The sequence below is a fragment of the Salmo salar genome, chromosome 01 (assembly GCF_965601325.2).
Source record: "Salmo salar chromosome 01, fSalSal1, whole genome shotgun sequence".
NCBI lineage: Eukaryota > Metazoa > Chordata > Actinopteri > Salmoniformes > Salmonidae > Salmo > Salmo salar.
Genome location: NC_138291.1, coordinates 174333738 through 174361671, shown reverse-complemented (window position 1 = coordinate 174361671; position 27934 = coordinate 174333738). Strand labels below are relative to the sequence as shown.

General features: G+C 44.9%; 1 protein-coding gene across 1 annotated transcript; it reads left to right on the top strand.

The window, feature by feature from the left end:
- The first annotated feature begins 167 nt into the window (after window positions 1-167).
- Window positions 168-26509, top strand: LOC106571489 (interleukin-6 receptor subunit beta). Its single transcript, XM_014144654.3, has 16 exons — window positions 168-465; window positions 1363-1437; window positions 1664-1963; window positions 2380-2521; window positions 4844-5007; window positions 5103-5257; window positions 8189-8348; window positions 8571-8653; window positions 8956-9193; window positions 9422-9604; window positions 11711-11812; window positions 12142-12285; window positions 15443-15583; window positions 16077-16173; window positions 17237-17315; window positions 23740-26509. The coding sequence occupies exons 2-16, from the start codon at window positions 1368-1370 to the stop codon at window positions 24400-24402; spliced, it is 2721 nt and encodes a 906-aa protein (XP_014000129.1). The 5' UTR covers window positions 168-465; window positions 1363-1367; the 3' UTR covers window positions 24403-26509.
- Window positions 26510-27934: the final 1425 nt, after the last annotated feature.

Here is a 27934-nt window from a genome sequence, read left to right as displayed (position 1 = left end):
AAACGTTTTGCAACAGAATTGTCGTAATGAATACACCCCCGGGGGCTTATCGTGGCGCATTTAGAGAAAATGGGTGGAGACTAACTGGAAAACAGTAACGTACTGTATGCGTTTTGATTGGTAAGTATTTATGAGACAGACACTTCTTCTGGCAAATCACAAGGGAAACCATTTAGCGCACTTAGTTTGCACAGATCTCTAGACAAGTATTTGTCAAACTGGACACATACTTAGTTCGATGGTTATGTTTATATATCTGTATTATTTGCACCGCTCGCATTATAACTTGTGATGATTATGCAATGTACTGCTGGAAGTGGCGACAGTAAAAGTTAAGGTAGCCTTAGAAGAGGTATCTTATGGTTTTAGCTAAAATATGTTACATCTAAATACTTTTATGTAGCTAAGTAAGATTATATAGCGTTACAAATAAAGGAGGAACCAAACAAGAAAAGTACATAAAAGGTGAGTATTTTTGTTGTCATATCTTGTCTGGGTCTTCTAATGTTAGTTGGCTACGCTAGCTAACGTCGTTCAGACCCTATAGGCTAAACCTTTTCAATACACCCTTGTAACGCCAAACATCCCAATTATTTATATTTAGCTTGCTAGGTATATGCTAACGTTTATGTTGCTCGCTACTGTTTGCTCCCGAGTGTCGCAACGGTCTTAGGCACTGCATCTCAGCCTGGTTCGAATCCTGGCTGTATCACATCCGGCCGTGATATAGAGGCCCACAGGGCGGCGCACAGTTGGCCCAGCGTCGTCCGGGTTTGGCCGGAGTAGGCCGTTGTTGTAAATAATGATTTGATCTTAACTGACTTGCCTAGTTAAATTAAGGTTAATAAAAAAACCTATCTACATTTGATGAAGGTGTCAAATAGAACCACATCTAAAGCTGATAGGTTTCTGGACAGTGAGCAGCAAACACAATCAGCATTCAGGTATTTTCCTAGCTAGCTAAAATAATCACGTTTTATAACCTTATTGATACGTTTTTCATATGATGGAGTTATTTTTACAAGTAACGTTAGCAGGCAGAGCAAGATAATATTGTATTTCTTTTGAAGCTGTCATATGATTGTCTGCTAAGAGTGAGTGAGTAAGTTAGCTAACTACTGTTTGTTCCTAATAATATTGCTAGCAACAGTACCTATCCATACTTTTGTGGTTTTAGCTATACCTATCTGGCTTCATCATTAGTTTAATTCGCTATAGTCCCTAGTCAGAGTGAAGGCCTCATAAAACTTAACTGTGACTTAATTGGTAAAGTACGCAATATAAAATAAGGTGGCTAACCCATGTACCAGTGATGGGATAAAATGTAGGTTAGTCTTGGTGAGTCTGTGAATCTTCCCTCAGGCATCATGGACCAGTCGTCATACCGTTTGCTGCAGATTCTGGCCTTGGCATGTCTGGCCTGTAGGCTCACTTCTAGTAAGTGTACCACTACATTTAAAATAAAATGTTTGTAATTAAGCACTGTTCAGAAGGCGCTCTTATCCAGAGCGAGGTTTGAATAAACCTCTACTGCACATAAACCCTTTAAAGTTGCTGTGCTTAAATGAAAGTGAGCTTTGTACTTGTCCTTTTCCCTCTGTGTAAAATTCACCGTACATTTCCTAGTAGCATTGACTTGATGTGCGCTCTGGTCTTTTTAAAGGTTCTTTCCCAGCCTACGGAACAATAGTCCCACAATCTCCAACAGTGGAAATTGGGAAGGAATTTACCGCTACCTGTGTAGTCTATGAAGCTGCTAAAGCCACAGCGGACGACATCTACTGGACGAGTGGTGGCGTCACAGTGCCCAAAGAGCAGTACACCAAGATAAACGACTCAGCTGTTAACGTAACCATTCTGATCACCAGGGAAACTGGAAAATGGTTACTTTGTAAAAAGAATGAATCTCCCTCATTCTTAAACAAAAGTAAAATAATCCATGGGATTGAATTGACCAAAGAGTGTAAGTATGCCATGGATTTCACATCAATAAAGGGTTATTTCATGTGAAAATGTAACATAATGTCCACGTAATATAAGTAATTGCCTGTAATTTAGGTTTGAATTTAGGTCTTAATTTGGTAAATATCTCTATTTCAATCTAATTTCTGAGTAATTCATTTGGATACAAATGCTAACATTTAGTACAGAAATAAAATACAAATTCCTCCAAAGGAATATTTAATGTGCAATTTTCTTTCATATTCACACTGAAGGACCCTAAAGCTTTCTCTGTGTCAGGGTTGGGGTCAATTCAGTTTCAATTGACTTCCTGAATCAAAATGAATTGATCCAAACTTGCTCAGTGCAGTAGGTCAGTGGCTGTTGGTTTTGTTTCTCTCGCATGAAATAACAGCAGCTGTTTGGTTTCTTGGTTAGATCCTCCTGAGAAGCCTGAGAATTTGTCCTGCATGGCTGTCCAGTCTGGCCGACAGATTTCCCCTAATGTGACGTGCACATGGCAGCCTGGGAAAATGGACAAGACGATAAGCCCAACATTCACCTTGTTTGGAAGTGTAATGTGAGTGTCCCTATACACGTGTGTTATGTTGTTTTACCAGGTTGGTCTCATTGAGATAAACAAATCTATTTTACAACAAAGTACTACAGTTTAAAAACATACATTTACACATTGAGCAGACATGAAGCATTGGGGAGGTGTGGTGCATCTAGGGTCAACACATTGACAGCCCACCCCCCAATTGTCCACCATAGAGTTTACTGTGAACACATTCAGAGACGAGCTCTTGTAAGTTCATGTCCTTCTGTAGCTCGTTCCAAGTGGATGGGGGCAGAGAACTGGAGTGATTATTATTATTATTTTTACATTTATGCTGGTCAGTATGGGCCTTAGGCACGGTCAACAAGATACGGCCGTGTGAGAGTAGCCGATATTTGTCTGCAGGACAATGTACAGTGAGGGGAAAAAAGTATTTGATCCCCTGCTGATTTTGTACGTTTGCCCACTGACAAAGAAGTGATCAGTCTATAATTTTAATGGTAGGTTTATTTGAACAGTGAGAGACAGAATAACAACAACAAAAAATCCAGAAAAACACGTGTCAAAAATGTTATAAATTGATTTGCATTTTTAATGAGGGAAGTAAGTATTTGACCCCCTCTCAATCAGAAAGATTTCTGGCTCCCAGGTGTCTTTTATACAGGTAACGAGCTGAGATTAGGAGCACACTCTTAAAGGGAGTGCTCCTAATCTCAGCTTGTTACCTGTATATAAGACACCTGTCCACAGAAGCAATCAATCAATCAGATTCCAAACTCTCCACCATGGCCAAGACCAAAGAGCTCTCCAAGGATGTCATGGACAAGATTGTAGACCTACACAAGGCTGGAATGGAAGGTGACAACAGTTGGTGCAATTATTCGCAAATGGAAGGAACACAAAAGAACTGTCAATCTCCCTCGGCCTGGGGCTCCATGCAAGATCTCACCTCGTGAAGTTGCAATGATCATGAGCACGGTGAGGAATCAGCCCAGAACTACACGGGAGGATCTTGTCAATGATCTCAAGGTAGCTGGGACCATAGTCACCAAGAAAACAATTGGTAACACACTACGCCGTGAAGGACTGAAATCCTGCAGTGCCCGCAAGGTCCCCCTGCTCAAAAATACATATACATGCCCGTCTGAAGTTTGCCAATGAACATCTGAATGATTCAGAGGACAACTGGGTGAAAGTGTTGTGGTCAGATGAGACCAAAATGGAGCTCTTTGGCATCAACTCAACTCACTGTGTTTGGAGGAGGAGGAATGCTGTCTATGACCCCAAGAACACCATCCCCACCGTCAAACATGGTGGAAACATTATGCTGTGGGGGTGTTTTTCTGCTAAGGGCACAGGACAACTTCACCGCATCAAAGGGACGATGGACGGGGCCATGTACCGTCAAATCTTGGGTGAGAACCTCCTTCCCTCAACCAGGACATTGAAAATGGGTCGTGGATGGGTATTCCAGCATGACAATGACCCAAAACACACAGCCAAGGCAACAAAGGAGTGGCTCAAGAAGAAGCACATTAAGGTCTTGGAGTGGCCTAGCCAGTCTCCAGACCTTAATCCCATAGAAAATCTGTGGAGGGAGCTGAAGGTTCGAGTTGCCAAACGTCAGCCTCGAAACCTTAATGACTTGGAGAAGATCTGCAAAGAGGAGTGGGACAAAATCCCTCCTGAGATGTGGGCAAACCTGGTGGCCAACTACAAGAAACGTCTGACCTCTGTGATTGCCAAAAAGGGTTTTGCCACCAAGTACTAAGTCATGTTTTTCAGAGGGGTCAAATACATATTTCCCTCATTAAAATGCAAATCAATTTATAACATTTTTGACATGTGTTTTTCTGGATTTTTGTTGTTGTTCTGTCTCTCACTATTCAAATAAACCTACCATTAAAATGATAGACTGATAATTTCTTTGTCAGTGGGCAAACGTACAAAATCAGCAGGGGATCAAATACTTTTTTCCCTCACTGTAGGTACTCAGGTAAAATGAGAGCTGTCTCCGTGTGGCCTTATGAATGAAAACGTACCAATGACTTAGTCTACGATGAGCTAAGGAAGGCCAGCCAAGTCATATAGAGGCTACGGTGATGGGTGAGAAAGTTAAATGGGGTTAGATACATGATTGATATCAACATTTAGTTGTCAATAGCTCTCAATAATCAGTGAATGGAAAACCTGGCTCCAGTTCTGAGAACCCCATTAAAAGTGTGTGTCTTGTGTAAATTGCTGATATTCTAATTGTTTAAAAATGTACATTATTGTGATTATGTACTTTTTTTGTTGTCTGATTCCAAAATGGTGTGTCAAGATGTGTTTGTTCTTCTGCAGTGCCACAAACCAGAACTACAGCACCAAATCTCAGAGAAGCAGTGGATGCATCTACTTCAGCACCTTTCCAAGCTATATGGAACTGGATATATGGGTAGAAGTGGAAACCAAATTGGGCAAGGTTCGATCGGACATTCTGTTCATAAATGATCCTAATGACATGGGTAAGTGAAGGCAAACGGAAATTCCAAATGCCCTTTTAAGTTACAGTGATTATCTTCCTCCAGAGTTTAATGGTGTGTGTGACCTTTTTTTGCAGTGAAAACGAATCCCCCATCAGACGTCAATATTATTTCAGAGAAGAACTTTTCCCGGACTCTCTTAGTGAGCTGGAAGCACCCTATCCATGAAACTGTTGTCAAGCTAAAATACAACATCAGGTTCTGCACTGTGGGCTCTGGAGACTGGACTGAGGTAAATGGCAACAATCTCAGTGCAAGTTAAAGGGATGATTCACTGCAAATTCAGTTTGTTCAAAGTTTTTTTTAAACTTCAGAAGTTGACTAATGTCGAGATAAGTCTACGTCCATCTGTTGTGTAGTCTTATCCAAAATGAATGGAAAGGATACGTGCCATTAACAAAATGCCCATGAGGGGTTAGTTCAGGGGTACTCCAGGCAGAGCAAAAAAGTTTGCAATTCTACACATTTTGCCATTGGGTGAAGACACATGTTTGCAGTTAATATATCATCTGATGATCAATGGGGACTCCCGGTCAGTAATTCAACCATGCTTACTACAAGTTTAGATAGTCTAGCAGCCAGCTAACTTACCAATCTAAAACAATTTAGCTGACATGGGCTAATTGAGTGACTATTAGTGACTGACATAACAAGAGAGAAACTCTGCTATTCTAACTCAACAGTAAGTTGAGACCCCGACTCAGTCTCCCCACCCACATTTATTTGGGGAAATTGATCAGCGGGCTAATAAATATATTTTCAGTAACAAAAATGTATTCTTTTTAGTTGTTTGAAGCTGGTGTTCAAAACCGAAAGTAAAAAAAGACGCAAAAGCGGAACGCGAGGACAGGAAGAATAAAAATAGAGCACATCGAACGGTTCTACTGCTTATCAGAGTTGCTTTCATGAGAATCTATAGCTCACATTTCTATGTGAATTTGGTGAAGTCGCCCACAAAGATCCATACTGGGCCTTTATTAAGTCATCTATCCTATTCTTAGGTGTTCTCAACAGTGAATCAAACATTTTATTGTATTTATTTCACCTTTATTTAACCAGGTAGGCAAGTTGAGAACAAGTTCTCATTTACAATTGCGACCTGGCCAAGATAAATCAAAGCAGTTTGACACATACAACAACACAGAGTTACACATGGAGTAAAACAAACATACAGTCAATAATACAGTAGAAAATAAGTCTATATACAATGTGAGCAAATGAGGTGAGATAAGGGAGGTAAAGGCAATAAATAGGCCATGGTGAAGTAAATACAATATAGCAATTAAAACACTGGAATGGTAGATTTGACAGTAGATGAGTGTGGAAAGTAGAAATAATGGGGTGCAAAATAAATAAATACAGTAGGGGAAGAGGTAGTTGTTTGGGCTATTTATAGATGGGCTATGTACAGGTGCAGTGAACTGCTCTGACAGCTGGTGCTTAAAGCTAGTGAGGGAGATAAGTGTTTCCAGTTTCAGAAATTTTTGTAGTTTGTTCCAGTCATTGGCAGCAGAGAACTGGAAGGAGAGGCGGCCAAAGGAGGAATTGGCTTTGGGGGTGACAAGTGAGATATACCTGCTGGAACGCGTGCTACGAGTGGGTGCAGCTATGGTGACCAGCGAGCAGAGATGAGGCGGGACTTTACCTAGCAGGGTCTTGTAGATGACCTGGAGCCAGTGGGTTTGGCGACGAGTACGAAGCGAGGGCCAGCCAACAAGAGCGTACAGGTCGCAGTGGTGGGTAGTATATGGGGCTTTGGTGAAAAAACGGATGGCACTGTGATAGACTGCATCCAATTTATTGAGTAGGGTGTTGGAGGCTATTTTGTAAATGACATTGCCAAAGTCGAGGATCGGTAAGATGGTCAGTTTTACGAGGGTATGTTTGGCAGCATGAGTGAAGGAGGCTTTGTTGCGAAATAGTAAGCCAATTCTAGATTTAACTTTGGATTGGAGATGTTTTATGTGAGTCTGGAAGGAGAGTTTACAGTCTAACCAGACACCTAGGTATTTGTAGTTGTCCACATATTCTAAGTCAGAACCGTCCAGAGTAGTGATGCTGGATGGGCGGGCAGGTGCAGGCATCGATCGGTTGAAGCGCATGCATTTAGTTTTACTTGCATTTAAGAGCAGTTGGAGGCCACGGAAGGAGAGTTGCATGGCATTGAAGCTCGTCTGGAGGTCAGTTAAGTGTCCAAAGAAGGGCCAGAAGTATACAGAATGGTGTCGTCTGCGTAGAGGTGGATCAGAGAATCACCAGCAGCAAGAGCGACATCATTGATGTATACAGAGAAAAGAGTTGGCCCAAGAATTGAATCCTGTGGTACCCCCATAGAGACTGCCAGTGGTCCGGACAACAGGCCCTCAAATTTGACACACTAAACTCTGTCGGAGAAGTAGTTGGTGAACCAGTCGAGGCAATCATTTGAGAAACCAAGGCTGTTGAGTCTGCCGATGAGGATGTGGTGATTGACAGAGTCGAAAGCCTTAGCCAGGTCAATAAATACGGCTGCACAGTACTGTTTCTTATCGATGGCCGTTAAGATATCGTTTAGGACCTTGAGCGTGGCTGAGGTGCACCCATGACCAGCTCTGAAACCAGATTGCATAGCGGAGAAGGTACGGTGGGATTCGAAATGGTCGGTAATCTGTTTGTTAACTTGGCTTTCGAAGACCTTAGAAAGACAGGGTAGGATAGATATAGGTCTGTAGCAGTTTTGGTCGAGAGTGTCCCCCCCCCCTTTGAAGAGGGGGATGACAGCAGCTGCTTTCCAATCTTTGGGAATCTCAGACGACACGAGAGGTTGAACAGGCTAGTAATAGGCGTTGCAACAATTTCGGCAGATAATTTTTGAAAGAAAGGGTCCAGATTGTCTAGCCCGGCTGATTTGTGGGGGTCCAGATTTTGCAGCTCTTTCAGAACATCAGCTCTGGGAGAAGGAGAAATGGGGAAGGCTTGGGCAAGTTGCTGTGGGGGGTGCAGTGCTGTTGACCGGGGTAGGGGTGGCCAGGTGGAAAGCATGGCCAGCCGTAGAGAAATGCTTATTGAACATGTTACTCTCATCTGTATTGTTGGAGCTGTTTCAAGTCAGCGTTCTGTACGCACAAGTTTGTTGCACCCTCATGTCTGTCAGTTGTCATATCCATTTAATTGACTCTTTTAGGTACCCCCAAATGACACTGAAAGTAGCAAGGAGTCTTTCCGTCTCCAATACCTTAAGCCAGACATGGAGTACGTAGTGCAGGTCCGCTGTATGCATTACACGGGCAACGGCTACTGGAGTGACTGGAGCACTAACACTACCGCCAGGACCCCAGAGGACAGTGAGTAGCCATGACCACAAGCATATGTCATACTATCATCTTTCATTTAGCATTGTGGGCAACCATGTAAAGCTGTAGAACTGAAGTGGTGACAGTGTGAGTGATTTAAGTGCAATAATATTGAGTGTGATCCAGGTAGGTAGTCTATATGGACTATCCACGTTGTATCATTATGTTTGAAATTAATGAATTGTGTGATTTCCTGTTCTCTTCTTTACCCAGAGCCTACAAGTAAACCAGACCTATGGAGAGTGGTCATTCCCAGTCAAGGCAAAAGTGAGCGGCGAGTGGAAGTGATATGTAAGGTAATAAAGGCCACGCTGACCATACTACTGATTTATCACTAGCTATATGGCTTAAATAATTATTGGTGCAGGGCTCTACAGTGCAACCATTTTATATTTTGCTGTGCGACCTGGAATTTTAATTTACGAGCTCCAGTGCGCCTAGAAAAATGAAGGATTCTAGCTTTAATACCTCTAATATTTTGAATTATGCTCCTACATTTCTTTGTGTGCGCCTACATTTCTCATCTTGGGTGCTCCTTGTAACAAAGGTCAGTGTAGAACCCTGTGGTGATTTGATCGTTGCATTCTTCCCATCATAGGATCCAGTGGAGTCCAATGGAAGAATACGAGGCTACAACATCAAGATCCAAGATGGAGCCTGGGAGGTTGTGCCGGTCAATGGCTCTGAGCTGAACTCCAGGTCGCAGGAGAGGAAAATTATCCCCCTTTACCAGATTCCACTGTCTGACAAGAGAAGAGGCTCCATTGAATTGAAGGCTTGGAATTCTGTTGGCGAGTCTCCCCGAGCTTCTTTGGGCATTCCTAAATTGGCCCATGGTGTGTGACCTTATCAGCTATGTTTTCTCTCATTCTTCCTTTGTAAAATGTTACCAATAATGAATGATATTGGGTGTAATATAATAACGTTTTATGTTAGTACAATTCTCAAAGCAACAACTGAATGTTGGTCAAAAGAGACAATAGTGATGTGTTCTGTTAACTGACTGGTTTTGAGATGCTCCTATCATGATGTCATGTTGTATCTGTGTGTGCTGTGTATTTCAGAGCCCCCTCCAGTGGCATCGCTCAGTTGTTTTAACCAGGACAGTAGGCTGTGGGTGGAGTGGCAGCCCCCCAATGTGGAGGCCACAGGGGTGACTGAGTATGTCCTGGAGTGGGTTTCGGTCAGCGACGGCGCGATAGACTGGCAGAGAGAACCTAGACACAACAGGAAGGCACCCATTAAAGGTAAGACTGAGACACATGCTGATGGGTGGTAACTTCTAAACGTGAAATATCCTTCTTCATGTTACCATATTAGAACTGGGGTTATGGAAATCTACTGAGTGAGAAAGGGGAGTGCAGGAAGAACATGTTATTGAAGGGCCACAGTCTGGTTTCAGTCAAACCGATAAGGTAGTTGGGGTGGAGTTGGGGAGGAGTGAGGAATTTGGGCCGAGGTAAAGTAAGAGGAAGTGAGAAAGAACAGGCATTACTAAAGTCTTGTCTAGCCACAGAGATGTGTTGTCTGTCCAGATGTGTAAGGAGGAGACTCAGCGTAGGAGGAAGGTATAAATACTGGTGCTGGTGTAAACATGTCTTTGTCGTTGCAGCTGTTTGAACCAGTAGGTGAATAAACTTGGTTGGAGCTTTTCGTAGTCTGTTAGGTTCTAACTAAACAGAGTAAAAACTAACAATGCCATGTTTTAACTGACGATTGTCTTGTAGTTTGGCTACACCGTGTATGTCTTTCTACAGGTTTTGATGGTTATCATGTTGACTAGGGATGAGTTAGATTTAAAATGACAAGTTAACCTCTCTAGGGTATGTGGGACGAAATCGTCCCACCTACTCAACAGCCAGTGGAATCCCGTGGCGCGATATTCAAATACCTTAGAAATGCTATTACTTCAATTTCTCAAACATATGACTATTTTACACCATTTTGAAGACAAGACTCTCGTTAATCTAACCACACTGTCCGATTTCAAAAAGGCTTTACAACGAAAACAAAACATTAGATTGTCAGCAGAGTACCCAGCCAGAAATAATCACACACCCATTTTTCAAGCTAGCATATAATGTCACAAAAACCAAAACCACAGCTAAATGCAGCACTAACCTTTGATGATCTTCATCAGATGACACTCCTGGGACATTATGTTATACAATACATGCATGTTTTGTTCAATGAAGTTCATATTTATATAAAAAAAACAGCTTTTTACATTAGCATGTGACGTTCAGAACTAGCATACCCACCGCAAACTTCCGGTGAATTTACTAAATTACTCACGATAAACGTTCACAAAAAAACATAATTATTTTAAGAATTATAGATACAGAACTCCTTTATGCAATCGCGGTGTCCGATTTTAAAATAGCTTTTCGGCAAAAGCACATTTTGCAATAATCTGAGTAGATAGCTCGCCATCACGGGCTAGCTATTTTGACACCCACCAAGTTTGGCACTCACCAAACTCAGATTTACTATAAGAAAAATTGGATTACCTTTGCTGTTCTTCGTCAGAATGCACTCCCAGGACTTCTACTTCATCCACAAATGTTGTTTTGGTTCAAAATAATCCATAGTTATGTTCAAATATCCCCTGTTTTGTTCTTGCGTTCAAGACACTATCCGAAGGGTGACGCGCGGACGCGTATCGTGACAAAACATTTCTAAATATTCCATTACTGTACTTCGAAGCATGTCAAACGCTGTTTACAATCTATTTTTATGTGATTTTCTTTCTCGTAAAAAAGCGATAATATTCAGACCGGGAAACCCTGTTTTCGTTCAAAGACTCAAAGTTGAAAATGGCCTCTTCACATGCATGCGTGCGCCCGTCTCACTGTTCTCAGATCGACCACTTACCAAATGCGCTACTGTTTTTCTGCCATGGGCTGCAAAGTCATCATTCAACGTTCTGGCGCCCTCTGAGAGCCTATGGGAGCCGTAGGAAGTGTCACATTACAGCAGAGATCCTCAGTTTTCAATAAAGAGAGTGTAGAAGGCCAAGAAATGGTCAGAGAGGGCACTTCCTGTACAGAATCTTCTCAGGTTTTTGCCTGCCATATGAGTTCTGTTATACTCAGACACCATTCAAACAGTTTTAGAAACTTTAGGGTGTTTTCTATCCAAATCAAACAATTATATGCATATTCTAGTTTCTGGGCAGTAGTAATAACCAGATTAAATCGGGTACATTTTTTTAAATCTGGATGTGAAAATACTGCCCCCTACCCTAGAGAGGTTAAATCAAACCCATCAACTAAATGATTATGAAAAACCTGTTGATCAATCAAAACTGTGATGAAATAAATCTAAATGTTATTGTACTGTTCCCAATCAAGGTAACCTTCAGAGATTCAAGCTCTACAATATATCTGTGTATCCCATGTATTCTGGGTGGACTGGGAAACCATTAACCACTGCATCCTTTCTGGAACAAGGAGGTAAGAAATCTAACTAGTCCTAGTCACTACAGTATAGACAGTGTAGTATCTATAGGAGTGGTTTCACAGACACAGATTAAGAGTAATCCTGGTTTTACAGACAGATTAAAACTATTCCTGGACTAAAAAGCATGCTCAATGAAGAATCTCCACTGAAATAACTCTTCAGTCCAGGACTAGGCTTTATCTGTGTCTCTGAAATCGCCACATAAATTTCAATCATTGATATACCAGTGTTATGATATTTGCTACAGTAGCTGGTGGCAAACATGTAAATGTTGAATAATGTTAACTGCTGTTTTCCCCCCCACCGGTCCTGGTTGATGCAGCTCCACTGGAGGGTCCCTCTGTGAAAGTGAGGAGAACAGGGAAGAGCAACGCTGAGGTGGAATGGATGGAGATTCCACTGGACAAACGGCTAGGCTTCATCACAAACTACACAATATTCTACATCACGGGAGGCAAGGAACACTGTAAGGAAGCCCACCTTGTAGATGTATTACTATAGTACCCTGAACAAAAATATAAACGCAACATTTCAACGATTTAACCCGAGTTACAGTTCATATAAGGAAATCAATCAAATGAAATGCATGTATTAGGCTCTAATACAGATATGCATCTGTTGGTCACAGATACCTTAAAAAAAAAAAGGATCAGTAGATCATAAAACCAGTCAGTATCTGGTGTGACCACCATTTGCCTCATCCAGCACGACACATCTCCTTCGCATAGAGCTGATCAGGCTGTTGATTGTGGCCTGTGGGAATATTGTCTCACTCCTCTTCAATGGCTGTGTGAAATTTCTGGATATTGGCGGGAACTGTAACATGCTGCCTTACACACATTTTCAGCTTCCAGGAATTGTTTACAGATCCTTGCAACATGGGGTTGTGCATTATCATGCTGAAACATGAGGTGATGGCGGTGGATGAATGGCACGACAATGGGCCTCAGGATCTCATCCCAGTATCTCTGTGCATTCAAATTGCCATTGATAAAATACAATTGTGTTCGTTGTCTGTAGCTTATGCCTGCCCATACCATAAACCCACCGCCACCATGTGGCACTCTGTTCACAACGTTGACATCAGCAAACTGCTCACCCACACGACGCCATCAAATCAAACATTTTATTGGTCACATACACATGGTTAGCAGATGTTAATGCGAGAGTAGCGAAATGCTTGTGCTTCTAGTTCCGACCATGGAGTAATATCTAACAACTAATCTAACAATTTCACAACAACTACCTTATACACACAATTGTAAAGGAATGAATAAGAATATGTACATATAAATATATGGATGAGCGATGGCCGATGCAGTAGATGGTACAGTATATACATATGAGTAATGTAGGGTATGTGAACATTATATAAAGTGGCATTGTTTAAAGTGACTAGTGATAGATTTATTACATTCAATTTTGAATTATTAAAGTGGCTAGAGATTTGAGTCAGTATGTTGGCAGCTGCCACTCAATGCTAGTGATGGCTGTTTAACAGTCTGATGGCCTTGAGATAGAAGCTGTTTATCAGTCTCTCGGTCCCAGCTTTGATGCACCTGTGCTGACCTCGCCTTCTGGATGATAGCGGGGTGAACAGGCAGTGGCTCGGGTGGTTGTTGTCCTTGATGATCTTTTTGGCCTTCCTGTGACATCGGGTGGTGTAGGTGTCCTGGAGGGCAGGTAGTTTTCCCCCGGTGATGCGTTGTGCAGACCTCACTACCCTCTGGATAACCTTGCGGTTGTGGGCGGAGCAGTTGCCGTACCAGGTGGTGATACAGCCTGACAGGATGCTCTCGATTGTGCATCTATAAAAGTTTGTCAGGGTTTTGGGTGACAAGCCAAATTTCTTCAGCCTCCTGAGGTTGAAGAGGCGCTATTGCACCTTCTTCACCACGCTGTCTGTGTGGGTGGACCATTTCAGTTTGTCCGTGATGTGTACGCCGAGGAACTTAACTTTCCACCTTCTCCACTACTGTCCCGTCGATGTGGATAGGGGGCTGCTCTCTCTGCTGTTACCTGAAGTCCAGCCATCTCCTTTGTTTTGTTGACGTTGAGTGTGAGGTTATTTTCCTGGCACCACACTCCGAGGGCCCTCACATCCTCCCTGTAGGCTGTCTCGTCGTTGTTGGTAATCAAGCCTACCGCTGTAGTGTCGTCTGCAGACTTGATGATTGAGTTGGAGGCGTGCATGGCCATGCAGTCATGGGTGAACAGGGAGTACAGGAGAGGGCTGAGAACGCACCCTTGTGGGGCCCCAGTGTTGAGGATCAGCGGGGTGGAGATGTTGTTTCCTACCCTCACCACCTGGGGGCGGCCCGTCAGGAAGTCCAGTACCCAGTTGCACAGGTCGGGGTCAAGACCCAGGGTCTTGAGCTTAATGACGAGTTTGGAGGGTACCATGGTGTTAAATGCTGCCCGATACAGTTGAAACCGGGATTCATCCGTGAAGTGCGCACTTCTCCAGCGTGCCAGTGGCCATCAAAGGTGAGCATTTGCCCACTGAAGTCAGTTAGGGTGCCGAAGTGTAGTCCGGTCAAGACCCTGGTGAGGACTACGAGCGTGCAGATTAGCTTCCCTGAGACGGTTTCAGTTTGTGCAGAAATTCTTAGGTTGTGCAAACCCACAGTTTCATCAGGTGGCTGGTCTCAGATGATCCCGCAGGTAAAGAAGCCGGATGTGGAGGTCCTGGGCTGGCATGGTTACACGTGGTCAGCGGCTGTGAGGTCGGTTGGACATACTGCCAAATTCTCTGAAACGACATTGGAGGCAACAGCTCAGGTGCACATTCCTGCAGTCGGCATGCTAATTGCACACTCCCTCAACTTGAGACATCTGTGGCATTTTGTTTGACACAACTGCACATTTTAGTGACATTTTATTGTCCCCAGCACAAGGTGCACCTGTGTAATGATCATGCTGTTTAAATCAACCTGTTGATATGCCACACCTGTCAGGTGGATGGATTATCTTGGCAAAGGAGAAATGCTCACTAACAGGGATGTCAATACATTTAGAGAAATATGCTTTGTTGTGCGTATGAAACTTTTTTTTTCTGGGATCTTTTTATTTCAGCTCAACACTACATGTTGCATTTTTATATTTTTGTTCAGTAAATGAATAGAAAACATAAAGCCTGTAACTCCTTCCCCCTTAAGATCACAAATATATCCTATATTTTTGTTGGACAAGTTTGTTCACAACCAACCAGAAAATAACTTCCATCTCACAGCATGATCAATTTAAAGGCGTCCCTACTTAAAGGTGTCGCTTTCTCCAATATAATCATGGTGTACTTAAAGGAATACCTCAGGATTTTGGCAATGAAGCCCTTTATCTACTTCCCCAGTCAGATTAACTCGTGGATACCATTTTTATGTCTGCGTGCAGTTTGAAGGAAGTTCAAGTAGATAAAAGGCTTCATTGCCAAAATCCTGAAGTATCCCTTTAATCATACCTTTTTATGAAATATGTTGTTCTGACTATGGATCTCCTTTACTGTTATTAGATATACCAGGATGTACTGATATTTGTAAGTACAGTTAGGGCTGGTATTTGTCTGACTTAAACATTTACACCTGCGATCAGGAAAAACATGAGTTTGTATGAATTTCTTTGTTCAGCAATAGTTGTCTCCCCGGACACCTACTCTTACACAGTGGAGGGCCTGACCAGCAACAGTAAGCAGGTGGTGCGGATCATGGCCTCTACAGTACGAGGCTCTACAAATGGTTCGGACCTGTCATTCAATACTCTGATGTATGGTGAGTGAAGCATTGTTTAACGGACACTTCATTCTATATACAGTCTATTCAAAGTATTCACACCCCTTGAATTTTTCCACATTTTTGTTATTTTGTAGATTGAGGAAAATCCTTTTTAGAACTGTAATCCTTTTTAAAATAAGGCTGTAACGTAACAAAATGTGTAAAAAAGGGAAGGGGGCTGAATACTTTCCGAATGTTCCATTCCAGTACTGTTCTATATATTTTGTATCCCGATAATGCTTTGTCTATGTAACATCCTGACATTGACTCAATCTGCAATATGTCTAGTTAAGACCTCCAGTCCTCAACACTTTAAGGTGCAAATACATTTAATAGTTTCTACTTGATTCTATTCAGTGTGTCCTCCTGGCTCTTTTCCCTGCAGTAGTTGTACTTTTTTTTTTTTTTATTTTTAAGGAATGTTTTCCTGACCAAGATGGTTGTCTGTTTTAGTGTCCTTTTTATGTAATTCTATGTGTTTGTCCCTCAGCTCCTGGGCAGATTGAAGCCATCGTGGTGGCTGTGTGCATCGGCTTCCTGTTTGTCGTAGTGTTAATTGTGTCCCTCTGCATGTACAAAATTGACTTGTAAGTCACAACCACACACTATTGAATTGTTTGAAATAGAATGTACTACTCTACATTTTATGTTTGAATGTGTACAATTGCTTCAGTGTGATGTTGAGTTGTAAGAGCATTGACTCAGGGTTGTGAACACACATTCATTGTAACCCCCACCCTCCCCTTCCGAGTCAGACATATTTTAATATTCTGTCACGATTGCGCTTTTGACTTCAAGTACTCAACAATGTTTATTGAAACTTGTGTGGCAGAAATTCTATAGGAAGAGAGACCGCAGATTCTTTCAAACAACTTTATTATCAGATTTGCAAAAATGAATCGATCAACCATCACTAAGAATAGTGCACAGTTGAAAGCTTCACCAATCAAGTTGTCTCCTTTTTATGGAAAGTACATCCTTTTATTTTCGACAGTATGCAGATGTACAGAAACAGGCCCTGGGAACACGTAAAAAGTTATTTAGCTCGTCTGTTTAGATCAAGATAGCTGATATCGCCACAATTCTCTGTTCCTTCCCACATAGCTAAATTCCTGCTGATCGTAAACACATACTGCGGTTACACCCAAACGGCTCATAAATCTATACGCTCAGATTTTATGACTGAGTCACACAAGACAAGTTTGTATCAGTAAAAAATACTATCATATAACAATGGACAATTCTTTAAGTCAAAAAACAGCATAGTATGTCATGAATATTAATTTCCTCCACACTTGATGGCAGATTAGTTCAACCATGCTCTCTTGCTGACGCGTTACTGCTGGGACAAACGCTGCATAACACACATCAGCGGGTCTGTGTTTTAACAAGTTAACACTCCCAAGGAAAAACATAGGAATGTGTATGGAGAGACTCTTATTCCTAGCGCCCTTGTCCATTGGTCAAGAGCCTTCACTCATGTTAATACAAGGCTAGTGTGTGTTTGTGATACTAAACCTGCGTCCCAAATGACACCCTATTCCCTATATAGTGTACTACTTTAGACCAGAGCCCATAGGGAATATGGTGCCATTTGGGATGAGTCCTATACAACGTGTTCTAATGAAGCTCTGTCCTTTTCCTCTGTAGGATAAAAAAGATCTGGCCACCGGTTCCAGATCCCTCCAACAGCACTATCGCTAACTGGTCGCCTGATTTCCCCTCCAAAGTAAGTTCAAGTGCCTCCTGTGCTGATCTATGAGAGTGCTGTATTTTCAAACTTTATACAACATCACACTGGCTCAGTCGCTTGTGACTTAGTAATTTTTGGGACAGGGACGCGTTCTTCCTTCAGCTCTATACTTCAACAGTTTGGATTTGAAACCAAACAATGTCTACGAGGTTAAAGTGCAGACTGTCAGCTTTAATTTGAGGGTATTTTCATCCATATCGGGTGAACTGTTGTCATTGTATTGTGTCATGTTGGAGTCACTTTTATTGAAAATAAGAATTTATTGTTTTTTTAACACTTCTGCATGAATGTGGATGCTACAATGATTACGGAAAATCTTAATTGAATTGTGAATAATGACAAGTGTGAAATTTACAGACACACAAACATCATACCCCTCCACAAATGCTAACCTCCCCTGTTATTGTAATGGTGAGAGGTTAGCATGTCTTGGTGGAATGATTTGAAATGCTAACCTCCCCTGTTATGCTAACCTCTCACCATTACAATAACAGGGGAGGTTAGCATTCCATATCATTCCACCAAGACATGCTAACCTCTCACCATTACAATGTCTTGGTGGAATGATATGGAATGCTAACCTCCCCTGTTATTGTAATGGTGAGAGGTTAGCATGTCTTGGGGGTATGATATAAAATGCTAACCTCCCCTGTTATTGGTAATGGTGAGAAGTTAGCATGTCTTGGCGGTATGATATGAAATGCTAACCTCCCCTGTTATTGGTAATGGTGAGAAGTTAGCATGTCTTGGGGGTATGATATAAAATGGTAACCTCCCCTGTCATTGTAATGGTGAGAGGTTAGCATGTCTTGGGGGTATGATATAAAATGCTAACCTCCCCTGTTATTGGTAATGGTGAGAAGTTAGCATGTCTTGGCGGTATGATATGAAATGCTAACCTCCCCTGTTATTGGTAATGGTGAGAAGTTAGCATGTCTTGGGGGGTATGATATGAAATGCTAACCTCCCCTGTTATTGTAATGGTGAGAGGTTAGCATGTCTTGGGGGTATGATATAAAATGGTAACCTCCCCTGTCATTGTAATGGTGAGAGGTTAGCATGTCTTGGGGGTATGATATAAAATGGTAACCTCCCCTGTCATTGTAATGGAGAGAGGTTAGCATGTCTTGGGGGTATGATATAAAATGGTAACCTCCCCTGTCATTGTAATGGTGAGAGGTTAGCATGTATTGGGGGTATGATATGAAATGCTAACCTCCCCTGTTATGGTAATGGTGAGAGGTTAGCATGTCTTGGGGGTATGATATAAAATGTAACCTCCCCTGTTATTGTAATGGTGAGAGGTTAGCATGTCTTGGGGGTATGATATAAAATGCTAACCTCCCCTGTTATTGGTAATGGTGAGAAGTTAGCATGTCTTGGGGGTATAATATAAAATGCTAACCTCCCCTGTTATGGTAATGGTGAGAGGTTAGCATGTCTTGGGGGTATGATATGTGTGTCTAACTTTCTCACTCATCATTATTATTATTCACGATTCATTCAGGATTATCCATCATCACGGTGGCATCCACATTAATGGAGAAGTGTTTAGAAACATTGTTGTTAATATTTACAATACAAGAGACTCCAAAATGACAATACATTTTTACCATTCATTTCTATTGGGCACAAAATAATCTGAAACGCAACCAAAACAAAGAGCAAATGCATTCAACAAATGTGTATTCACAAGCTTGACGTAATCATCGCGTGCTTTGAATATGGGACCAAATACTAAACTTTTTATTACTTTAATACACAAGTGAATTTGACCCAGTACTTTTGCTCCCATGAAATGGGGGAGGGGGGCTCTAAACGGTTCCCCCGGTATGGATGAAAATACACTCAAATGAAAACTTAGTCTGCACTTTAACCTCAGTCATTGTATCATTTCAGAGCCAAACCAACAAAAACATGTCACTGTCCTAATAACTACGGAGGCCACTAAGTTTATCTGTGATGAACTATGAATATTTACTGGGATCCCATCTACTCTCCACTGATCGTAACGTCCATATGAGTCATTGTGGTTGTGTGAGCAGTACGTGTGGTTCTCCTAGACGACAGGTGATAGGACCAACAGGTCAAAATAATTGTTTATTCGCACCGTTCACACAATATGGACCGCTATAGAGTCACCTTAAATGTTTCTTTGCATTTAGGATTACGGTTATCAGTAGAGATTCATCTACTTTACTTCCCTCACTACTTGGAGTAGCTATGGTCCTCCTCACTACTTGGAGTAGCTATGGTCCTCCTCACTACTTGGAGTAGCTATGGCCCTCCTCACGCTCTCTAGCTATGGCCCTCCTCGCGCTCTCTAGCTATGGCCCTCCTCGCGCTCTCTAGCTATGGCCCTCCTCGCGCTCTCTAGCAATGGCCCTCCTCGCGCTCTCTAGCAATGGCCCTCCTCGCGCTCTCTAGCAATGGCCCTCCTCGCGCTCTCTAGCTATGGCCCTCCTCGCGCTCTCTAGCTATGGCCCTCCTCGCGCCCTCTAGCTATGGCCCTCCTCGCGCCCTCTAGCTATGGCCCTCCTCGCGCCCTCTAGCTATGGCCCTCCTCGCGCCCTCTAGCTATGGCCCTCCTCGCGCCCTCTAGCTATGGCCCTCCTCGCGCCCTCTAGCTATGGCCCTCCTCGCGCCCTCTAGCTATGGCCCTCCTCGCGCCCTCTAGCTATGGCCCTCCTCGCGCCCTCTAGCTATGGCCCTCCTCGCGCCCTCTAGCTATGGCCCTCCTCGCGCCCTCTAGCTATGGCCCTCCTCGCGCCCTCTAGCTATGGCCCTCCTCGCGCCCTCTAGCTATGGCCCTCCTCGCGCCCTCTAGCTATGGCCCTCCTCGCGCCCTCTAGCTATGGCCCTCCTCGCGCCCTCTAGCTATGGCCCTCCTCGCGCCCTCTAGCTATGGCCCTCCTCGCGCTCTCTAGCTATGGCCCTCCTCGCGCCCTCTAGCTATGGCCCTCCTCGCGCTCTCTAGCTATGGCCCTCAGGGTTGGGCTCAATTCCATTTCAGTTCAAGATGAGAATTATAAATGTAATTCATGAGTTGCAAAATCCTTGAAGATAATGGTATGTTTTTCAGTCCAGGGATTGCATTTTCGCTATGTAGTTAACGTTAGCTAGCGCTAGTCGGCTGTACCTGCGCCAAGGGTATTCCCCCTTCTATAGCTTGTTCTCCATCTTCTTTTTAAATGGCGGGCCAACATGTTTTCAGAACTTTTATTTCCATGACTAATCAAAACTCGTCGTCTCTCTGCAGCAGACATGTAGTGAGTGATATGTTTGTAACATCATATCGCAATAAAATCGCAGTATCGAAATACAATATATCGAATCATATCGTATCTACTCCTCAGTATGGTGAGATCCCTCAGTATGGTGATATGGTGAGATCCCTCAGTATGGTGATATGGTGAGATCCCTCAGTATGGTGATATGGTGAGATCCCTCAGTATGGTGATATGGTGAGGTCCCTCTGCGTGGTGGTGGTGGTGGTACGGCGAGGTCCCTCTGCGTGGTGGTGGTACGGCGAGGTCCCTCTGCGTGGTGGTGGTGGTGGTGGTACGGCGAGGTCCCTCTGCGTGGTGGTGGTGGTGGTACGGCGAGGTCCCTCTGCGTGGTGGTGGTGGTGGTACGGCGAGGTCCCTCTGCGTGGTGGTGGTGGTGGTACGGCGAGGTCCCTCTGCGTGGTGGTGGTGGTGGTACGGTGAGGTCCCTCTGCGTGGTGGTGGTACGGCGAGGTCCCTCTGCGTGGTGGTGGTGGTGGTACGGCGAGGTCCCTCTGCGTGGTGGTGGTGGTGGTACGGCGAGGTCCCTCTGCGTGGTGGTGGTGGTGGTACGGCGAGGTCCCTCTGCGTGGTGGTGGTGGTGGTACGGCGAGGTCCCTCTGCGTGGTGGTGGTGGTGGTACGGCGAGGTCCCTCTGCGTGGTGGTGGTACGGCGAGGTCCCTCTGCGTGGTGGTGGTGGTACGGCGAGGTCCCTCTGCGTGGTGGTGGTGGTACGGCGAGGTCCCTCTGCGTGGTGGTGGTGGTGGTACGGCGAGGTTCCTCTGCGTGGTGGTGGTGGTGGTACGGTGAGGTCCCTCTGCGTGGTGGTGGTGGTGGTACGGCGAGGTCCCTCTGCGTGGTGGTGGTGGTGGTACGGCGAGGTCCCTCTGCGTGGTGGTGGTGGTGGTACGGCGAGGTCCCTCTGCGTGGTGGTGGTACGGCGAGGTCCCTCTGCGTGGTGGTGGTACGGCGAGGTCCCTCTGCGTGGTGGTGGTGGTGGTACGGCGAGGTCCCTCTGCGTGGTGGTGGTGGTGGTACGGCGAGGTCCCTCTGCGTGGTGGTGGTGGTGGTACGGCGAGGTCCCTCTGCGTGGTGGTGGTACGGCGAGGTCCCTCTGCGTGGTGGTGGTGGTACGGCGAGGTCCCTCTGCGTGGTGGTGGTGGTACGGCGAGGTCCCTCTGCGTGGTGGTGGTGGTACGGCGAGGTCCCTCTGCGTGGTGGTGGTGGTACGGCGAGGTCCCTCTGCGTGGTGGTGGTGGTGGTACGGCGAGGTCCCTCTGCGTGGTGGTGGTACGGCGAGGTCCCTCTGCGTGGTGGTGGTGGTGGTACGGCGAGATCCCTCAGTATGGTGATATGGTGAGATCCCTCAGTATGGTGATATGGTGAGATCCCTCAGTATGGTGATATGGTGAGATCCCTCAGTATGGTGATATGGTGAGATCCCTCAGTATGGTGATATGGTGAGATCCCTCAGTATGGTGATATGGTGAGATCCCTCAGTATGGTGATATGGTGAGATCCCTCGATATGGTGAGGTCCCTCAGTATGGTGATATGGTGAGGTCCCTCAGTATGGTGGGGGGCCCCAGTATGGTGGCGGCGAGGTCCCTCTGCGTGGTGGTGGTGGTACGGCGAGGTCCCTCTGCGTGGTGGTGGTGGTACGGCGAGGTCCCTCTGCGTGGTGGTGGTGGTACGGCGAGGTCCCTCTGCGTGGTGGTGGTGGTACGGCGAGGTCCCTCTGCGTGGTGGTGGTGGTACGGCGAGGTCCCTCTGCGTGGTGGTGGTGGTACGGCGAGGTCCCTCTGCGTGGTGGTGGTGGTACGGCGAGGTCCCTCTGCGTGGTGGTGGTGGTACGGCGAGGTCCCTCTGCGTGGTGGTGGTGGTACGGCGAGGTCCCTCTGCGTGGTGGTGGTGGTACGGCGAGGTCCCTCTGCGTGGTGGTGGTGGTGGTACGGCGAGGTCCCTCTGTGTGGTGGTGGTACGGTGAGGTCCCTCTGCGTGGTGGTGGTGGTGGTACGGCGAGGTCCCTCTGCGTGGTGGTGGTGGTGGTACGGCGAGGTCCCTCTGTGTGGTGGTGGTGGTGGTACGGCGAGGTCCCTCTGCGTGGTGGTGGTACGGCGAGGTCCCTCTGCGTGGTGGTGGTACGGCGAGGTCCCTCTGCGTGGTGGTGGTACGGCGAGGTCCCTCTGCGTGGTGGTGGTACGGCGAGGTCCCTCTGCGTGGTGGTGGTACGGCGAGGTCCCTCTGCGTGGTGGTGGTACGGCGAGGTCCCTCTGCGTGGTGGTGGTACGGCGAGGTCCCTCTGCGTGGTGGTGGTACGGCGAGGTCCCTCTGCGTGGTGGTGGTGGTGGTGGTACGGTGAGGTCCCTCTGTGTGGTGGTGGTGGTGGTACGGCGAGGTCCCTCTGCGTGGTGGTGGTGGTGGTACGGCGAGGTCCCTTATTTTTTTGGTATGTATTTTTTTTTTTTTTACCCCTTTTTCTCCCCGATTTTTGTGGTATCCAATTGGTAGTTAGTCTTGTCTCATCGCTGCAACTCCCGTACGGACTCGGGAGAGGCGAAGGTCGAGAGCTGTGTGTCCTCCGAAACACACCCGCCAAGCCGCACTGCTTCTTGACAAAATGCCCACTTAACCTGGAAGCCAGCCGCACCAATGTGTCGGAGGAAACACCGTGCGACCGTGTCAGCGTGCACTGCGCCCGGCCTGCCACAGGAGTCGCTAGTGTGTAATGAGACAAGGACATCCCTGCTGGTCAAACCCTCCCTAACCCGGACAACACTGGGCCAATTGTGCGCCGCCCCATGGGTGTCTGGGTCGCAGCCGGCTGCGAGCCTGGACTCGAACCAGGATCTCTAGTGGCACAGCTAGCACTGCGATGCCTTAGACCACTGCGCCACATGGGAGGCGAGGTCCCTCAGTATGGTGATAATATCGTATTGTGAGAGGTCCCTGGCAATTCACAGCCCTAATTACTAAGCCTTTCTATTCACTATTCACATGTTGCTAGATGCAGATGTGCATCCATTTCAGTCATTTGACCATTTCACAACAACAAAAATGTCTCGGTGTATAATAACATGGATGTGAAATAGACTTTACATAGAACTTGACTTAACCCTCCTTTTCAATCTCAGGCTGTCAGTCCCAAGGAGAGTGTGCTGGGCGACGTGAGTGTGGTGGAGGTGGACGTATTCGACAGGAAGTCGTTGTGCGAAGAGGACAAGGCGGGCCTGCCGCTCAAGAAGGACAAGTACCTGTCGGAGGAGCACAGCAGCGGCATTGGCGGCTCCTCTTGCATGTCGACGCCACGCCAGAGCGTCTCGGACAGCGAGGAAGGCGGTGACTCGGGCCAGACCACGACCAGCACCGTCCAGTACTCGTCGGTGGTGGCATCCAACGGCTACAAGGGCCAGTCCCCCTGCCCTCTCCCCCAGTCCCCCTGCACTCTGCTCCAGACCCCCCAGTGCGGCTCCTCACAGTCCCAGACGCCCAGCTTCGCCCGCTCCGAGTCCACCCAACCCTTGCTGGACAGCGAGGAGAGCCAGGAGGGTAGTGGGCAGTCCCACCAGCGGAACCCCTACTTCAGTCGTTCACCTGGGGTTATCGAAAGCAGAGACCCGGGGGACAGGAACCAGCTGGAGATGGAGGAGCAGGGGTTGGCTTCGCTCCGGTTCTGCCCTCTGGAGGAGGGGTCACAGCAGACCACACCCACAGATGAGGGACAGTCCCCTGACGGACAGCCAGGCCTTGCTCCTAGCTACATGCCTCAGCTGAAGGGCCATAGGCAACAGTGTTAAGAGAGGAGAACAAATGGTGACTTTAGTTCGAAGTCGTCTCACTTCATTCATTTATCCCTTCTTTGTGCCTTAGTTCATTTCAGACATTCATTTATCCCTCCTTTGTGCCTTGGTTCATTTCAGACATTCATTTCAAGCTTTCAAATGATGAATTACGTCGGCATAGTATTTTTGCACCCATCATGAACTTCCTACAGACATCCTAACTTGCCTCATTAAGTCTCTTTTTAAGTGGATGACAGTTTGGCTCCAAGCTTTCAGCTTGTATGTGGAGTTTTTGTTTTAACATTCTAAGCAAATAGACCACTTTCCTGATATCATCATAGTGTAATACATGTGATTCTGAGACGTTATATCCTATAGTTCTCTGATATCATCATAGTGTAATACATGTGATTCTGAGACGTTATATCCTATAGTTCTCTGATATCATCATAGTGTAATACATGTGATTCTGAGACGTTATATCCTATAGTTCTCTGATATCATCATAGTGTAATACATGTGATTCTGATTGAGACGTTATATCCTGTAGTTAAGACTAGACAGGCAATGTATCACGTCTTTTCTCTTAGCAACCACCATCTCAATCAGTTCACATGACAGACAGGAGTTTATAGACACAGGTCAGGCATTACTAATCAATGATGAACATCTGATTTTCATCCTTACAAACACATATGCTGTACATGAATGTAAGCAACAGATCTCGTCGGTCTCAAACAGCAATGTCCCAGAGGAGCTAGGCACCAAACCGTAGAAAACAGGGAGGAGCTACATGGACCTGTCCAATAAGAAATGCTAATTTCCGCTAGTCGGGCCCTAATGAAGATGACTGTGTTCCTAGGATGGTAAAGTGTTCCAGAATGTCATATTTTTTCTTCATACTAACTAGGACCATGTATGTCTATGGACTGAAGTAATGCCTCACAATGAAAAGTCCACTCAATTTAAAAGCCTCTTCAGTAGCTAGTGAGCTTTGTACTGTTTATCATTCGTTGTGTTAGCTTCACCTGTCGTCTGAAGAGCGTAGTCTAGAAGTGGGCGCTAATCTCTACAAACTGGCCAAGTTAAATTTCTGGTGCGTTTGGAAAGTACTCAGACCCCTTTTACTTATCCACATTTTGCTATGAGACTCAAAAATTGCGCTCAGGTGCATCCTGTTTCCATTGATCATCCTTGAGATGTTTCTACAACTTGATTGGAGTCCACCTGTGGTAAACTCAAATGATTGGACATCATTTAGAAAGGCACACACCTGTCTATATAAGGTCCCGAAACAAAATGTGGAAAAAGTCAAGGGGTCTGAATACTTTCCGAATGCAGTGTAGAATAGAAAGAGGACTTTAAGGAAGCCAACATGTGACACTAACCAATACAACAGGTCCCCTTGAAATATGCTACACTAGTATGTGACATGGTGTCATTTCAGGTAGGGAATCGGTAGAAAAACTGTTTGACAAATGTATATTTGCCTTTTTACAATGCCTTATGAATTTTTATTCAATGTCTGCTTGACATGCCGTTATGAATTCTGCTCCAAGTCATCTTTAGACTTGATCTGTTGCCAAAGATCTTAATACCCAGGAATTACAAACTGTTTCATGTTAATTTAAAAATTCTATGAATTACTACATAAAAAAAATATTGTATTTTAAATTGATCCGTTAATAAGGACATTGTGACTTGTGGTTAAATTTAACTAAAAGTAAAGCAGTGCTATGCAAGTTCCCTGCCCATCTGGTTCCAGGTCAGATTTAGAGCGATTACTGGTACAGTATTATATGTACTGAAAAAGATTGTATTATTTCTTACAGGTATATCTCTTTTTTTTTTTTTTTTATATATGAATTTTTGTGTTGTCATGAAAAGAGTGTTTGGAATGTACAGATCTCAACTGGACCTCCAAATTAGTTTCTACAGCAGGCAGTATGCTCAGAGAAATGAATGTACGTTTATCTACATTTTAATGTTGCTACTTCTGAAAACTATTCTGACATCACTCAGTTAACACTACGTTTCCATGTATACAGAAAACAGCCTAGTATTTCACTGCATGCAACCATAACATGCAGTCTTAAGTATGAAATAAACAACTTTAAATGCCTGATTTTTGTCTTCATCATTTCACAAAGTCAACAGTATTAACCATGTGAAGGAATCCACAGTGTTGTGTGTGTTATCCATGTGAAGGAATCCAGTGTTGTGTGTGTGTGTGTGTTATCCATGTGAAGGAATCCACAGTGTTGTGTGTTATCATGTGAAGGAATCCACAGTGTTGTGTGTGTGTTATCATGTGAAGGAATCCACAGTGTTGTGTGTGTGTGTGTGTGTTATCCATGTGAAGGAATCCAGTGTTGTGTGTGTTATCCATGTGAAGGAATCCAGTGTTGTGTGTGTGTGTGTGTGTGTTATCCATGTGAAGGAATCCACAGTGTTGTGTGTGTGTGTGTGTGTGTGTTATCCATGTGAAGGAATCCACAGTGTTGTGTGTGTGTTATCCATGTGAAGGAATCCACAGTGTTGTGTGTGTTATCCATGTGAAGGAATCCACAGTGTTGTGTGTGTTATCCATGTGAAGGAATCCACAGTGTTGTGTGTGTGTGTGTGTTATCCATGTGAAGGAATCCACAGTGTTGTGTGTGTGTTATCCATGTGAAGGAATCCAGTGTTGTGTGTTATCCATGTGAAGGAATCCACAGTGTTGTGTGTGTTATCCATGTGAAGGAATCCACAGTGTTGTGTGTGTGTGTGTGTTATCCATGTGAAGGAATCCACAGTGTTGTGTGTGTTATCCATGTGAAGGAATCCACAGTGTTGTGTGTGTGTGTGTGTGTTATCCATGTGAAGGAATCCACAGTGTTGTGTGTGTTATCCATGTGAAGGAATCCACAGTGTTGTGTGTGTGTGTGTGTTATCCATGTGAAGGAATCCACAGTGTTGTGTGTGTTATCCATGTGAAGGAATCCACAGTGTTGTGTGTGTGTGTGTGTTATCCATGTGAAGGAATCCACAGTGTTGTGTGTGTTATCCATGTGAAGGAATCCACAGTGTTGTGTGTGTGTGTGTGTGTTATCCATGTGAAGGAATCCACAGTGTTGTGTGTGTTATCCATGTGAAGGAATCCACAGTGTTGTGTGTGTGTGTGTTATCCATGTGAAGGAATCCACAGTGTTGCGTGTGTTATCCATGTGAAGGAATCCACAGTGTTGTGTGTGTGTGTGTGTGTGTGTGTGTTATCCATGTGAAGGAATCCACAGTGTTGTGTGTGTGTTATCCATGTGAAGGAATCCACAGTGTTGTGTGTGTTATCCATGTGAAGGAATCCACAGTGTTGTGTGTGTGTGTGTTATCCATGTGAAGGAATCCACAGTGTTGTGTGTGTTATCCATGTGAAGGACTCCACAGTGTTGTGTGTGTGTGTTATCCATGTGAAGGAATCCAGTGTTGTGTGTTATCCATGTGAAGGAATCCACAGTGTTGTGTGTGTGTGTGTGTGTTATCCATGTGAAGGAATCCACAGTGTTGTGTG